The sequence below is a fragment of the Balaenoptera musculus genome, chromosome 19 (genome assembly GCF_009873245.2).
Source record: "Balaenoptera musculus isolate JJ_BM4_2016_0621 chromosome 19, mBalMus1.pri.v3, whole genome shotgun sequence".
Lineage (NCBI taxonomy): Eukaryota > Metazoa > Chordata > Mammalia > Artiodactyla > Balaenopteridae > Balaenoptera > Balaenoptera musculus.
The window spans coordinates 24,898,564-24,912,921 of NC_045803.1; the positions used below are offsets into that span (position 1 = coordinate 24,898,564).

General features: G+C 44.4%; 1 protein-coding gene across 1 annotated transcript in view; it reads right to left on the reverse strand.

Moving 5' to 3' along the window:
* ABCC12 (ATP binding cassette subfamily C member 12) overlaps window positions 1–12,037 on the reverse strand; it is a 58,444-nt gene extending 46,407 nt beyond the window's left edge. Inside the window, 6 exon segments of the mRNA XM_036832321.1 lie at window positions 3,751–3,898; window positions 4,308–4,481; window positions 5,765–5,998; window positions 6,287–6,434; window positions 8,765–8,920; window positions 11,919–12,037. Of these exon segments, the coding sequence (XP_036688216.1) occupies window positions 3,751–3,898; window positions 4,308–4,481; window positions 5,765–5,998; window positions 6,287–6,434; window positions 8,765–8,920; window positions 11,919–12,037 (979 nt within the window).
* Window positions 12,038–14,358: the final 2,321 nt, after the last annotated feature.

Sequence of the window (14,358 nt, forward strand, 5' to 3'; positions counted from 1 at the left end):
ATAGAAACAGTCCACGGTGGTCTTATTTTGTTTGTCAAGCACCAGCATTAAGAAACATATTACTCAATGGAATACTCCTCAGCCATAAAAATGAATGAAATATTGCCATTTGCAGCAACAAGGGTGGACCTAGAGATTATCATACTAAGTGAAGTAAGTCAGACAGAGAAAGACAAATATCATATGATAGCACTTACGTGTGGAATCTAAAAAAGTAATACAAATGAACTTATCTAGGAAACAGAAAGAGACTCACAGACATAGAGAGCAAAGTATGGATACCAAAGGGGAAGGGGCAGGGGGAGGGATAAATTAGGAGTCTAGGATTAACAGATATACACTACTATACATAAAATAGATAACAAGGATTTACTGTAGCGCACAGGGAACTATACTCAATACCTTGTAATCTATAATGGAAAAGAACCTGAAAAAGAACATATATATATTATATATATACATATATAATATATATAACTGAATCACTTTACTGTACACCTGAAACTAATACAACATTGTAAACCAACTATACTTCAATTTTAAAAAAAAGAAACATATTACTCCTGCCCTGTTCTCCTGCAAATGAGTGTTAAGGACTCTTGTTGTGAAGTTTAAATGGGAGGAAGCACAGACAGCCCGGAGCACAACGCCAGCATGTACTGGGGGTTCAGTGCATGTCAGCTGCCTTTGCTGGATGGTTTCCAAGGTCCCTTCTGATCTGATTCTCTGTGTGTCAGGAGTCATACACTCAGATGCCTACAGGGGTCAGGCAAGTAAGGTAAATGAAGGGAGTGGGCAGAGAGCAAGACCAGAGCGAGGATGTCCCAGGCTCACCAGACTGTTTTGAAGTCTGAGATCTGGAATTTTATGAGACATCTCCCTACTCTTAAATGTTGGGAACTAATTGAAAAAGTTAAAGTACTGTAGGGGCCAAACAAAACACATGTGCCAGCCTGAAGACTGCCAGATTGAAACCCCTGCCCTTTGTCTCAGGAACAGCTACAAAAACCCAAGAGCATGTCTCCCTTCCATAAGTCCAGTTGAGGCCATGACTCTGCACCACTCACACATAAAGTTCAAGCTTCCCTCCCCTGCTGTTTAAAGAGTCCTTAATGGCAATTCCAGCATCTTCTGCAGAAACCCTTTCATATTAGCAACATGGTGTCACAGCCCTTCTCACTGAGTGCTGCCTACGGACCAGGTGTTGGGCTGAACCCCGCACAGGCACGCTCTCCCTAGGCTGCTCTCACCACAGGGTGACACGGCAGAAGCCATCATTATGCCCTTCTGACAGTAGAGGAAAGGCTTAGCAGGTTACGTGACTTGCCTCTTAAGAGGTTGGGATCCAAAGCATGCTGTCCACATGCCTTTCCCCTCACGAACACCAGCACCTCCTTCTCCCCACGCCAAGCCTCTAGGCCTTTGCTCCTGCCCAGGGGGCTTCCCCAGCTCCATCTGTGTCCACATCTCTGCTATCCTTCAGGGCCTGTCTAAAACGCCACCTCTGGGGCTTCCCTGGTGGCGCAGTGGTTCAGAATCTGCCTGCCAATGCAGGGGACGCGGGTTCGAGCCCTGGTCTGGGAGGATCCCACATGCTGCGGAGCAACTGGGCCCGTGAGCCACAATTACTGAGCCTGTGCGTCTGAAGCCTGTGCTCCGCAACAAGAGAGGCCGCGATAGTGAGAGGCCCGCGCACCGCGATGAAGAGTGGACCCCGCACCGTGATAAGAGTGGCCCCCGCTTGCCGCAACTGGAGAAAGCCCTCGCGCAGAAACGAAGACCCAGTACAGCCAAAAAATGAATAAATAAATTAAAAAAAATAATAATAAAAAAAATAAAATAAAATAAAACGCCACCTCTGCCAGGAGGCTTTTCCTCATCTCTCACACCCGTGGAGCTCCTCTCGGTTTCTTTTGTGGCATTTTACCCATTCTATCCTATAATTAAGTCACATGTTCACTCATTCAGCACATTTTAATCTGATGTCTACTGTATGCCAGGGGCTGTGCTGGGTGCTGGGGAATATAGGGACAAACAGGGTCTCGGCTCTTCCAGTAGGAGCGATAGACAATAAAGAAACAAACAAACAAGTAAATAAGATAATCACAAACTGTGTTGGGTGATATGAGAGAAATGAACAGGATGAAGTGATTAAGAGGTGAATGGGGAGTGGGCCTGCTTGGGACTGTGGTCAAGAAGGCCTCCTGAGTCAGTGACATTGACTTCAGGAGAACCAAAGTCAAGACAAAGTCAGCACGAACATCTAGCAGAAGACATTCCAGGCAGAGGGAACAGCAACGGCAGAGATCCTGAGGCATGAATGGGTGTGGATGTTGTTCTAAAAACAGAAGGTTTGTGTGGCTCAAGCAGAGGTATCTAGGCCTGGGACAAGATGTGATAAGGTCAGGAGGTCAGCAGGGGCCAGACTGTGCTGGATCTAATAGCCCATAAGAAGGAATCTGGACTTCATCCAAAAGACCTAAATTTGAAAAAACCTAAGTGTGCTAAGAGGCCACTAAAGCTTTTTCAGCAGGGGAGAGACAAGATCTGACTGACATTTTTAAAAGGTCACTCTGGCTGCTGAGTGCATCATGGGTTTTAGGGGGAAGGAGGAAAGCAGGGGTTGCATCTAGAAGTTCTTGCCATAGTCTGGAAGGGAGATGATATTGCTTGGACTAGGGTGACAGTAGAATGAAGAGAAGCAGAAAGATTCCAGATATATTCTAGGAGTAGAGCCAACAAGTTAATAGCTATTTTTGAGCTTAGTTAACTCATCGTCCCTCAATTTTAAAACTAGGGACCCTTTTCCTAATTATTTTGTGTGACTCCCATGGCCTTGCACATAGTAGGAACTTGGTACATATTTATTGAGCTAAACTGACTTGAATTAAATTGAGTTTTAAATTGAATTATGTCAAATGGAATCAAATTTAATCACATCAAATAAATTGTTTTAAAGTGAGTTCAGCGTGTGAGGAAGTATTTCTGCATCTTCAAAGAGGGTACCATAGGGCTGCCAGCACCCCAACCTGGGGCACTTCCTTTGGCAGTCTCAAAAGCAGATTTTCTAAAGCCACTTCCTAAAATGTGGATACACAGCTTCGGGCCCAATTACATGCTGGTCTAAAAGTGTAATTGTGGATCCAGAGAGTTAGTTGTAACGGTGGTTCAAATCATTAACCAGTCAACCACCTGCGTCTATGTCAGCAATTATGTAAATGTTCCTGCAATTAGATTTGCATTTTTATTTGATTGAAATAGTCTTCATATCGTCTTTAAAACAAAACAGCTATATATGCATTCTCTTATCTGCCCAAAGCATGTCAAGTCAGTGAGACATCTGATCCTGATGAGGTTACTGCCGGCGAGGAGGGATCGTGTGTGTAAGTGTTAGTGTGTGCGTGTGTCCTTGTGGACGTCTTCCAAGTCAAGGAAATAGCCTGAGCCAGCTCTTCTCCTGCTCATACTGTTTTAGTGGACTATTTTTGTGAAAGGTAACTGGCCAGTACAAGAATTCACTGACCTCAGTACGGCTAAACCATATGTCACTCACCTGCTGAGCCCTTGGGTTCAGCAGAAGAGATGCCTGGGTCTATTCTAAAATCTATGTAATTTTTTGAAAAGCCTACAGATCAGCTCAGGGGTTGCTTCAGCCAACTTCCAGAATGCCTGGTCCCAGGACCCTTAAGAACCCCTTAGAAGAGCACATTCTACAGGGTAAGTGGTTCTTTCAGCAACTGCTCATCCTACCTCGGATGGCGTTCGTAAAAGATTTCTCCCAGGTGTACATTTTAATCAGCTTGATGCAGGTCAGAAACTCATTCATTGTCTAAACTCGTTTATCTGTCACTGAAATTGCTGATCATCGAAAAGCTGAATTGAGCTTAGCCATAAACATCTGAAATCGAGGTACAAACAGTGTGTTCAGAGAATTGCTGAGTTGCAGTTGGCCTAAAAATCCAGGGATTGGAGTGTAAGTGTCAGGAAAAGTTCTAAGGGAAGTTGGCCCGAGATTCTCAGCTGAATCCCTCCCTTGAGTTGTGGCTGATGTGCTCTGGGGGACACGACTGGGGTCGGGGCAGATGATGCAAATGCATGAATTGCCAGGATGCAAGGAAAGTGCTGGGGACTTTGACAAACTGAAGAAGCATGCTCCCCTTCCCCAGGGTATTCAAATTCAAGTTTTAAAAAAACTGTACTGTCTGTGAGGCCGAAGTAAGGGCCCAGGCTTCAGGGCCAGGCCCTGGACACAAAGTCCACTTCAGTGAGAGTGTGTGTGAAGTGCAATGGCAAAGACCTGCCATTACCTGGATGGGGATAAATAGCACATACACGGATATCCCGATGAGAGCTGTGGACCCCAGAATGAAAAAGGCGTACACCGCACAGACAGCCATTAGGATAAGGATGGTGGCTGGCAAGGGACAAAACAAGGCAGCTTCAAACAAAGAATAACTATCACTTGATAGTATATTGAGCACCTGGAAAGAAAGCACATGGGTTCAGCCTTTGGAAGGGCCACCTAAACATTTCCTCAACTGAAGGCTTTCGGAATGGCTGAGGGGTCTGAGGAAGGAAGAGAAAAACTGACTTATAAGGGGAGAGAATTGTCAGAGGACCAAGAGGGTGAGTTTCGTGGGTCTCATTTTAGTATGACTTTGGAGAGGCCTTTTAGAACTGAGAATCCCAATGAAGATAGGCTTAAATACCACCTGGGAACATGCCGGCGAGATTGCCAGCTGCCTACCTGATAGCTCTATCTCCTTCTTCCTTATTAGCACAACCCTGCTTAATCAGGGCATGCATGGGCCCAGCAAAAGGACCACATTTCCCAGCCTCCTTTGTGGAAGCATGGTGACCATGTGATTGTGTTAAGGGCAAAGTGCTGAATGGAACTTTGGGGATGAATTCTTACAGGGAGCGAACTCAACTTGGAAGTCTCCTTCCTCCTACCGGCTCTCTGAAACATGGTTGGGATGGCTGGACCTGCAGCTTCCATCCTGAACCATTACGGGATCCATGTGCTAAGGTAGTGATGAAGAAAAATAGAAAAGCCTGGAAGTCCCCACTCCAGCCCCGGATCATCCTCTTCCAGACTCCTTTTACACAGAGTGAAATAAATCCAACCTGTTTAATCCACTGTTTTGTGGGGTTTTCGGTTATATGCAACTGAATCTAATCGTAATTGATACAGGATATTTTGGACAAACTGAAAGAGCAAGTGTAAGAAAGAAACAAGTCTTTTCCCTTACCTCACACCACCCAGGTTTCCTTTGGCCAGGGAAATGTTCTCGTGTAAAGGGTGAAGATTTTATTGCTAAGGATTAAGGGCTTAAGAAAACGTTAACTCTGAAGTCCAACAGGCATGGTCTTTGTTGGGACTTGGCATCCCAAATATTACACAGTTGGAATCATCAGGTCCATTAGTCAATCAATTTTATTAAATGCTGTAGTGTTCTCTGTACTGTCTCAGTGTCCTCACTGACGATCGAAGGGATTGGATGAGGTCACCCCTAAGCCCTGTTCCAACTGGAACAGGGAAGCCTTTCCAAATTCTCCAGCTTGAATGGAGCTCTCCTTTCTCTGAATTCTTCTGGTGTTTTGAGTCTCCACCACTTCACTTAGCAAGGAGATGGGACACGATGGGCAGGATATTGACAACCAAAAGGGGGGCAGATATTCCATCCAGGAAGCACATCTCACACGTATTCAGAAAACTCAGAATTTAGTTTCCTAAAGTTAAACTCCTTCTGGACCAACTTACCTCACCAACAGAGATGTGTGTCAGCGTCTTGAACGACACCAGGTTTTCGAAAACCAGGGTGGAGATGACCACCTTCAACCGGATCGCTGTGCAGTAATTTATGGCCCAGGCAAGGGTCCAAAAGACAACTTTGGTAAACTCGGTGGTGAAAAAGGCTGTGCACAGGCTGACGCCAACCCAGACCTTCCTGGAGATGCTGTCGGTCTGCTGGAGGATTTGGTGAATGAGAACCATCTGTAAAACAGCGCGGTGGAGAGAAAAGAGTGCTGCTGGGGGTCAAGGTAGGTACAGGAGGCCTCAGATAATGTCAGCAAGCTGACTTTACGAGGCAAACTTTTTAATTAATTTCAGTGGCTACTGCTGTGCTTGACAAGGATTAGCTTTATGAAAATTCTCCCCCAAGGAGCGCAAAGATAACAACAACGTACTAAACCCACCAGATGGTAGAGAAAGTAACTAATGACATTCTTTGCCAGTCTGGGGACCTGGGAGACAAGGCAGAAGAAGGGCCAGTGCGCTCACCGACCCTATGGCTGCCGTGATAATGCACAGGATATTGGCCACGATATCCATCAAAACATGCGTCCTCTGGAATTTCCAGACCACTCAGCCCAGAGAGGCTTTCTCGGGACCCATCCTTTCTACCTCTTCATCCCAAAGGATTTGAAATCTGTGATGAAAGAACAGGAAGAAGGAAAAGGATTTACATTCCCACTTGCCGTTCAAAGCTACTCTGATGGAAAAAACTTTGCAAGAATTCTTAGCACAACCCCCATCCCTGGCAGTGGTGGCTTCAGAAGAACAGCATTTGTTCTCCCTTCTTCTTTTGGAGGGTGGATGGGACATGAGCGAGGCAGCGGGCAGAGCCCTGACACAGCACAAGATGGTATCTGGCATTTGGGCTCTTTCCGGGCCTTGATTTCCTCCTCCTGCCTGTCTCTGGCACAATACCAGTTGTGATAAAAACACTGAGGCAACAGAGAAACCAAGAAAAAATCTTCTCCAGGGCAGGGAGGATTTTGTCCATTTCAAAGATCTGAAAGGAGGCCAGTGTGACAGGCGTGTGGGGACACGGGGAGGCAAGGCAGGGCCAGATCTCATGGGACCTCACAGTCCTCACGAAGGAGATTAGATTGCAAAGGAAGCCACTGCAGGTTTTTAAGCCGACGTGACAAGATCATTTTACATATCTAAAAGAACATCTGGCTGCTGTGAGAGTAGTGGGTTATGGGTGTGGGGAGCAAAGACGGAAGCAGGGAGACCACAGTGGGAGACCATCGCATCCAGGTGGGAGGTGGCAGTGGCTTGACACTGGATTTAGGGAAAGGTGGTCAGGGGAGACAACAGGACTTTCTGATGAATTAGATGTGGGAGAAAAGGAGAAGGGGGATCAGGGGCCCCAGTTTTCTGGCTTGACCAACTGTGGGAATAGAGTTCACAGAGATGGGGAAAGGGGGAAGAGGGAACGTCGTCAGGTGGGGCTGAAGAGCAAGAATGCAGCTTTAGATATAGGATGCTTGTGAATCATCCAAGTCCAGTCGGATGCTGGGTGTATGAACTCAGAGTCTGGAAGAGGGGCATGGACTGAAGATAGTGTGTTATTAAGGTTGTCAAGCATGTGTTTGGTGGGTCAGCCTTTGGGGGAGAACATTAGCATGGAAGGGAAGAGGATCTAAGCTGATGTTGGGTAGATGGAAGGTAACATTAAAAACCGACAGAGAGGTAGAAGGAAAACCTGGTACTCCACAGGCACTGGTCCAGCCCCTTTCTCTCTGTGCTCCCTGGCAACTTTCTCCAGACTATAGATTTTGGAAACTACCACTGACAGAGATTTCTGCAGGACACAGATGAGGGGACGCACAATTGTAGGAGCAATTGCAAGAGCATGATTATAACTCCCAGCCCTTCAAGCATATGAGGCCAAAGAGAAGGAGAATTCCAGAAGAAACAAATGCAGAGAGAGGGCTATGAGATCTTCCCCATTGTTTAAGATATGAACCTTGAAGTTCAATGCAGCCGTTAGAAAGAATGAAGTTGAGGTTTGGGGCTGTGGAAAAATCTTTATAAACTCTTAACTGAAAATAGCAAAATGGTTAACCATGAGATAGTATGCTTCATTTTTTGTTCAAAGAAAAAAAGATGACCTGTGAGTAAAGAGGAAGAAGAAGAGGTATTGATCTGCAGAAGATGGTAGCACAGGGTGTGTTTAATCAGAGTAGAAAAAAATCCAGGACAGATGCACACCAGCATTTAACAGTGCTGACCTCTGGGGAGTGGGGCTGGAGTACGGTGGGGATACTTCCACTGCTTAAACTTCTGTTACTTTAACATTTCTATAATGAATCTGAATTAGGTTGAATCAAAGAAATACATGTTTTTGCAAGTCAAAATTGTCAAATATTGGAAGTTTTCATTTGGTTCAACCTAAACATATTTTGTAATATAAAAGCTCACAATATTCTGTAATAACCTAAATGGGAAAAGAATTTGAAAAAGAATAGATACATGTATATGTATAACTGAATCACTTTGCTGTAACACCTGAAACTAACAAAACATTGTTAATCAACTATACTCCAATATAAAATAAACATTTTTTTTAAATGTCCAATGACAATTTTTAAAGTGAAATACAACACCATGCCTGGAAGCAGCCCAGGTGGTGTCCAGCCAGCACAGAGCAAAGTGAGATTCCGGCCACTCTTGTCGTGATGCGGTGCTCCTACAAAATAGCTGATAGCCCTGCCAGAATGGTCCTGAAGCCTCAGGCTCTCAAGAAGTTCATTCTCCCTACCAAACCTCCCCAATACTCACCTCCCCAGAGACGAGGCCAGGAAGGTCAGTCAGCCCAGCCCTCATCTCAGAGATAAGCCATGAGAACAGCCACCAAACCAGTGGGCGTTGATTTCCGCAAAGGGAAATGGGAGCACACACAAGGACTCACATTTCCCTTTCCAAAGTGGGATCCTCTCTAGATGTGACCCAGACAAATCCTGGTACCTTTTGGCATTGGTGTCGAATGAGTCATATGGTGACAGTGGGGGCAGGGTGTCCACAGTCAGCGTGTGCTTGTAGCTTCTCACCATCACTGGCGTGAGCCAAGAGAATGTGGCAAAGGAGAGCAGCCCTGCGTCATCCACAGGGTTGGGTGCCAGCCTAAAACAAGCGAAACATTCGGTGTTCCAGGATGTTGGGGTCATTGCCTTGAGTCCCTGGCTGGAATTCTTAACTACAGTGATAACCACAGCCACGCTCAGACGTGTGACTCACGTCATCAGCCCCATGAGCAGCGGTGTGCTGGGCCAGCTCCTACCAGCTTGCAAGAGCTGATTGTTCGATTTTTAGGAATTCTGCAAGTCAGTTCTTAAACACAGCCTATATTAAAAATTAAATTACATAAATGTAAGTAAATTATCTTAAAGACAAAGGCAATCAATACTCAAAACTCATAGCTTCCAAGATTATTTTACTAGATTTTACTCGTATTTGTTCTTTAGATTATGTAAGTCTATGGTGTCTGTGGTGGAAATACCGTACAGGATAAGGCTCTATTACCTTGCATCTCTTCCCAACTTTGCACTCAGTGACATCACGTTGAAATCAGCCATGGTAGTAGAATTTACACCAAAAAAGTGATAAATGCTGTAAACCAGGGAATTTTTTAGTGAGCCAGTTGTTGAATATTTACCAGTGACCACCCCATGGGAAAGAGGGTACCTGCTCCATTTGACATGAGGAAATGGAGACCCAGTAGCTGATCATCGGAGGAGTTGGACGCCTGGCTTTTGCTCTCAGGAGGATGGGGAGGGTCAGAGCAGAGTGTGCCAAAGTAGAGGTGGGGCTGTCCAAGGAGGCAAGAGCTAGAGGCAAACTCATGGTTTATTGTGAGGATTAATACATGTAAGCTGCTACATAAATATTAGCTCGCAGATAAATAGGGAAGACAGGAGGTAAAAGGAGGGAGAAAGGAGAAAGGGAAGTAGAGGAGGAAGAAGAAAAGGAAGAAACAATGAAGAAGGAGGAAGAGATATGTTTCTGCCCTTGAGGAGCTAACCATCTAAGATGGAATAAGAGTCGGAGACACAGAGTGTTATCTACTAATTGCTGAGTGTTTGTTATATTCCAGGCCCTGAAAGAGCTTGGCATTTGTAGCAGATGCTGTCAAGATGCCCTGAGTCGCAATCTCTGGTGGCACAGTGGTTAAGAATCTTTTTCACATCCACCTCTGATCTCATGTGTGGAAGACAGCGCCATGCAGCTCAGGCTCATGCTGACAGCATCCCATCTCACAGGTATCCTGTGCCTCTTTTCACTACCGGGTTTGGGGACTTCTCAGAGCATAAGTGCAACCCAGAATTGCAAGGGGCGAATGTCCCCAAGAAGAAAACCTAACTAATGGAGTACAGGAGCCCACGGACAAATGCCCCCACTGCCCATCCTATGGGTGGAAAATTGTACACTTCTCGGGGGGACCTAGTAGAATCCAGTCCCCATGTCTACAGCAGTGACGCTGATGACACACCCCATGTTCTCCTTCCCTGCCTCACTCTCCCTAAATCTTCCCTCCTGCTTCTTGAAATCACCTCCCAAATAAGCTACCGGCATCCAAGTTTTTGATTCAGGCTCTGCTTTTGGGAGAACCCGAGCTAAGATAATATTAATAAGGTACTATGTGCCTGGTGCATAGTAAATGTTTCCTAAAGGGTAACTTTAATGATGAAGTCATGCATTACCTCATATAATCCTAACAACAGCTCAGTGAGATAGGTAGTTGAGAAATATTATGATCCCATTTCATAGACAAGAACATCAAGGCACAAAGAGGTTAGGGTACTTGCCTAAAATCTTATAGCTGGTCAGTGGTGAAGTAGGGATTCAAACCCAATACTTGCTGACTCCAAGGTCCCATCATTCTCTTAAGCACTATCCCACATTTCCTCTCTACAAAGAAATTGTGAACTGAGCCAAAACGGTGGGTAGTTAGAGCTCTTCTGCATGGGGCTAAGGATGGTACACCATGCCTTCACCTTTCAACCTTCACCTCTCACCTTAGAGGGCTCACGGGTGTATCTTTGGTCCATAGATTCTAGGAGAGAGCAGTGTTGTATCACCTCATTATAAAGATGCCCTTGGCCTTCTGCTGCTCAGAGAGCAGGCTATAGGGCACTTCTCATGTAGAAAAGGCAGCTTTCTATAATGTTATAGTTAATGTAATGTTAAGAATACATATATAATATTATAATATGACATTATAGTTAAGCATGTGAGCTTGGAAATCAGGCTGCCTGAGTTCTTATTCTGCGGTTCAAAACTGACCCAATTCTCTCTCCTCACCTGTATCCCAGACCCTTGGAGCTCCTTCCTTCAAGACATTTCTCCACGCCTTGAATCTGTGCTGACTTGTGACTTGCTTTGGCCAATAGAATGGCAGTGAAAGAAATGGTGTACCGGTTCTGAGCCTGAGTCTCAAGAAGGCCTATATGCTTCAACTCATCCTCTTGGCCACCTACTGCATTACTATGTGATAGAGGGCAGGTTAGCTTGCTCGAGGTTCATAGCCCATGTGGCCCACCTTCCCCCAACCAGTCAACCCCCAGAAGCACAACCATCTTGCTGACGAGCAGATGCATAAGAAAGCCTGGTCAAGACCAGATGAATCACCCAACTAGGCTTAGCCCAAGTTGCTGACCCACCCATAAAATTGTAAGCTAAATAAATGGCAATTGTTTCAGGCTACTAAATGTAGAGGCAGTTAGTTACAAAGCAAAATCTACCTGATTAAATTTGTGCAAGTTATTTAACCTTGCTGTGCCTCACTTACTCACCCATCAGATAAAGATAATCACAACACCTCCAGACTGGTTGTGAAGAGTGAATGAGAAGATGTTTGTAAAGCACCTGAACAGGTCCTGGCACATGGAAAGCTCTCTTAAACATTTGCTATTGTCTCCCTTTCACCAAAGGACAGGGGGATTCATGAAGTGAATGGTCAATAAATTTAAAAAATGGATGGATGGATGGATGGAAAGACAAAAGGACAAGCATATAGAGCAGCAGCATGGGGAACAGGGTCAGGGTTCACTCTCCTGATGGGCTGGAAATGATTCCTAGAAGTTCTGCCCAGGACCTCCCTCCAATCTTCCTCCTGGCTTACCTTGCATAGAGTCTCACTGGGATCATGGTCTTCAAGCTGGGGTCATATCTCTCTGAAAATGATCTCCGCTGGCCTTGCCAGTCCAGATCAGAGATAAGGCAGGGGCCATCACCCACCATCTTGATGGCAGTCTAGAGCCCTGGGCTCCTGGCTTTGGGACCTTCACTCTGCAGCAGAGAGATGAGGAGATGAGAAGACACTCTGGAATGAGATCAGGCAGCCCCTACTCCACCCAGACCAGCTCCCTTTCTCTGACGACTCAGACCTGGTTTCACCAATCAACCCTCCACATTCATGGGAGAGTGTGGCCAGAGACCCCACAACTCCCTCAACTCCACTAAGAGCCTTCCTTATTAGCAAAGACATTCTGTTCCTCTTCTTTCCCATTTTGGGTTGACTGGGAGCAGAAAAGCCTGTTACAGGTTTTCTACCAGGAGCCAGCCCATGACCAAGACTGAGTCCCAGCCTGGCAAAAGAACCCCAAGAAGGTGGATTTTCTGCCTTATTGTGACCCAGAATGAAGTTTGTCACACATACAAACCCTTTTTTCTCTCTGATTCTTTCAGATACCCAAGCTTGTGCATCCACATTCCCATGCCCCCACACCCAAGGATCAGAGAACTTCAACGAGACCACCTCTCAGGACCAGGCATATCTGAACAAGCCCACATTCCCCCCACTTCTGTGACCACTGCCCCAAAGGGAAACTAACAATCCAGGTAGAGAGGACGCTTTTGGGAGTGCCCGTCCAGTCCACAAACCAACCACCCCATTCACCAATCACCTAAATGAAAAGAAAAGAGAATGATTCCCGAAGGTTTTCTATTTCTAGTTCCAGTTCTTCCCTGATACACAGTTCTATTCTTGCCCTAGAGTTCTATGACATTCTGCTCCCCATATCCTATCAATAAATTCTCTTTTTTAACCTAAATATACCAAGTTGGTTTCTGTCACTTGCAACCAGAAGCCTCACTATTATAAATACAGGGGTCCCCATCTTATGAATTCTCTCTGGAATTTTTCATGTCTATAAACATAAAATAAACCAATTCCCATCGAGGTTTTAATGGCTGATAAACCTTTGGCATGTCAGATTAGAAGTATCCTCAAATGCAATCTTTTATAAACTCCTCATTGAACAGAAGAAGAAACAAAGGCCCAGAGAGGCAAAGGGACTTACTCAAGAATATATGTAGTAGTGACATCAGATTCATGGCTAAGACTTACTTCAGTTGCGCTTCCCTGCCCCCGTCCAACAAGAGCAATTTTGTAGGGGAATCCACAGAACGTCTGAGAAAACCTCAGTGTCCCCAGCAGGGCTGACAGAAGGTATTTCTCTCCCAAAGGCAGTTAGTAAAGACTGGAGGAGGTGACTACTACTTCAAATGCATATGAGAAGTCTAACAAAGAGATAGGAATCATTAAAAAGAACCAAAAAATCATGCTGGATCTGAAGAAAGAACAAATAAAGTGAAAACTGTAATAGAGAGTATCAACAGGAGGAAGAACCTGTAAGTTAGAAGACAAGAACTTTGAAATTATCCAGAGGAGAACAAAGGAAAAAGAGTGAAGAAAGCATACATAATCTATGGAATACCACCAAAGGAAACAATTTGCAAATTATTGGAGTTCCAGAAGGAGAAGAGAGGGAAAAGGGGCTAGAAAACTAATTTAAAGAAATAATGACTGAGAACTTTTCAAATCCTAGAGATTTTGATATCCCATTTCATGAAGCTAATAGGTCACCAAACAAACTGAATTTAAAGAGATCCTCTCCAAGACATATTTTAATAAAACTGTCAAAAATCAAATAAAGAGAGAATCTAAAAAGCAGCAAGAGAAAAGAAGCTTGTTACTTACAAGGAAATCCCCATAAAGGTATTAGCAGATTTCTCAGCAGAAACCTTATAGGTCAGGAGAGGGTGGGATGGTATACTCAAAGCACTGAAAGAAAAAAATGCCAAACAAGAATACTCTATCTGGCAAAGATACTATTCACAAATAAAGAAGAGATAAATATTTACCAGACAAAAGCTGAAGGACTTCATCACCACTAGACCTACCTTACAAGAAATGTTAAAAGGAGTTCTTCAGGCTAAAATTAAAGGATACCAATTAGTATTCTGAAAACATATGAAAATATACAGCATACTGGTAAAAAGTATATAACCAAATTCAGAATATGCTACTAATATAATATGGTAATGTGTTAACCATTCAATTCTAGTGTAAAAGCTAAAGGACAAGAGTATTAAAAAAAAGCTATAGCTGAAATAATTTGTTAATGAATACACAATATAAAAGAGGTAAATTATGATATCAAAAACACAAGGGGGAAATAAAATGGTATGGTTTTTGTATGCAAAAAGTTAAGTTGTTATCAGCATAAAGAAGACTATTATATCTATAAGATGTTTTATGTAAGCTCATGGTAACCACA